General features: G+C 55.3%; 1 protein-coding gene across 1 annotated transcript in view; it reads right to left on the reverse strand.

Moving 5' to 3' along the window:
* Window positions 1–859: 859 nt before the first annotated feature.
* SDAD1 (SDA1 domain containing 1) overlaps window positions 860–985 on the reverse strand; it is a gene marked incomplete at its 5' end in the record, with an annotated part of 8,283 nt that continues 8,157 nt past the window's right edge. The window contains one exon of the mRNA XM_010138773.1: window positions 860–910. Coding sequence (XP_010137075.1) covers window positions 860–910 — 51 coding nt within the window. The remainder of the gene's footprint in view (window positions 911–985) is intronic.

A 985-nucleotide genomic window follows, 5' to 3' on the forward strand; every position in this document is an offset into this window, starting at 1 on the left:
TTCTTGCCCGCGGCGACGGCCACCCCTCCCCTGCGGGAAAGGGAACGGGGCAGGGCCGGCTGCGGGGCGGGCAGCGGGGGACACACCGCCCCACCGGGGGACACACCGCCGCGGTCAGAGGCAGGGCATCACGGTCAGAGTGTCCAAGGACACAGAAAACTGCTGTGTGGGTTTTCTCGCAGCTCTCCCCGAAGTCTCTAAGCTTCTTCAGGAAGATCTGGCAACAAAACAAGCAAAAACCCACACAAGCAAGACAAGGAAAAGGGATTCGTGTGAATTCGGTGGTGTGTTCAGCATAACGTGCCTAAGCCAAATCGCAGGCACTACCCTGGTTTCCCAATAAGAAACAAGCAAACCGCACAAAATACGTGATGGTTCGAGTGTGCACGTGGCACCCGTTTCTGCCCCACAAGGAAATCCATTCCCACGCCATCTGACAAAGGGGGGAAGAGTGAATTCCCTCAAGTTCCCAGTAGAGCAGGCAGCTGGGTAAGGCACGAAGAAACCACTAATGGTCCCAGCAGAGTCAAGGCTGAAGCACGAGTTCAACCTTTCAAGTGAAGAAACCACAACCCCACGTTATCCTCAGGCGTGAAAAATCAGACACCAGCAAGTCACACTGACAGACCAGACTGAGATTTTATCTTCCATTTGATGCTACCTGTAGAATCAACATGAAAACCCTCTGCCATCCGTACGAGAGGTGCCATTCCCAACAGCCTGGAAACATTCCGTTTCCAGCTGAGCAGAACAGACATCCATGAGGCCTTTCAGTCCCCCTCTCCCCCTCTGGGGTGGAACCAGCACGTCTAGGGCTCTTTCTGAGGGCCATGAAGTCCTGCCCTCCGTCGGTGCCTGGTTATTTCAGCAGCCGTTTCTTCTTCTTCAGAAGCGCATCTCGCAGAGCCAGCTACACAGAGAACAAGGGCGGAATTCCAGAGTCAGGGAAGGCGGCAACCCCGCTGCCATACCAACAGCCCTCCAC

Source organism: Buceros rhinoceros, unplaced genomic scaffold (assembly GCF_000710305.1).
Source record: "Buceros rhinoceros silvestris isolate BGI_N320 unplaced genomic scaffold, ASM71030v1 scaffold33370, whole genome shotgun sequence".
Taxonomy (NCBI): Eukaryota; Metazoa; Chordata; class Aves; order Bucerotiformes; family Bucerotidae; genus Buceros; species Buceros rhinoceros.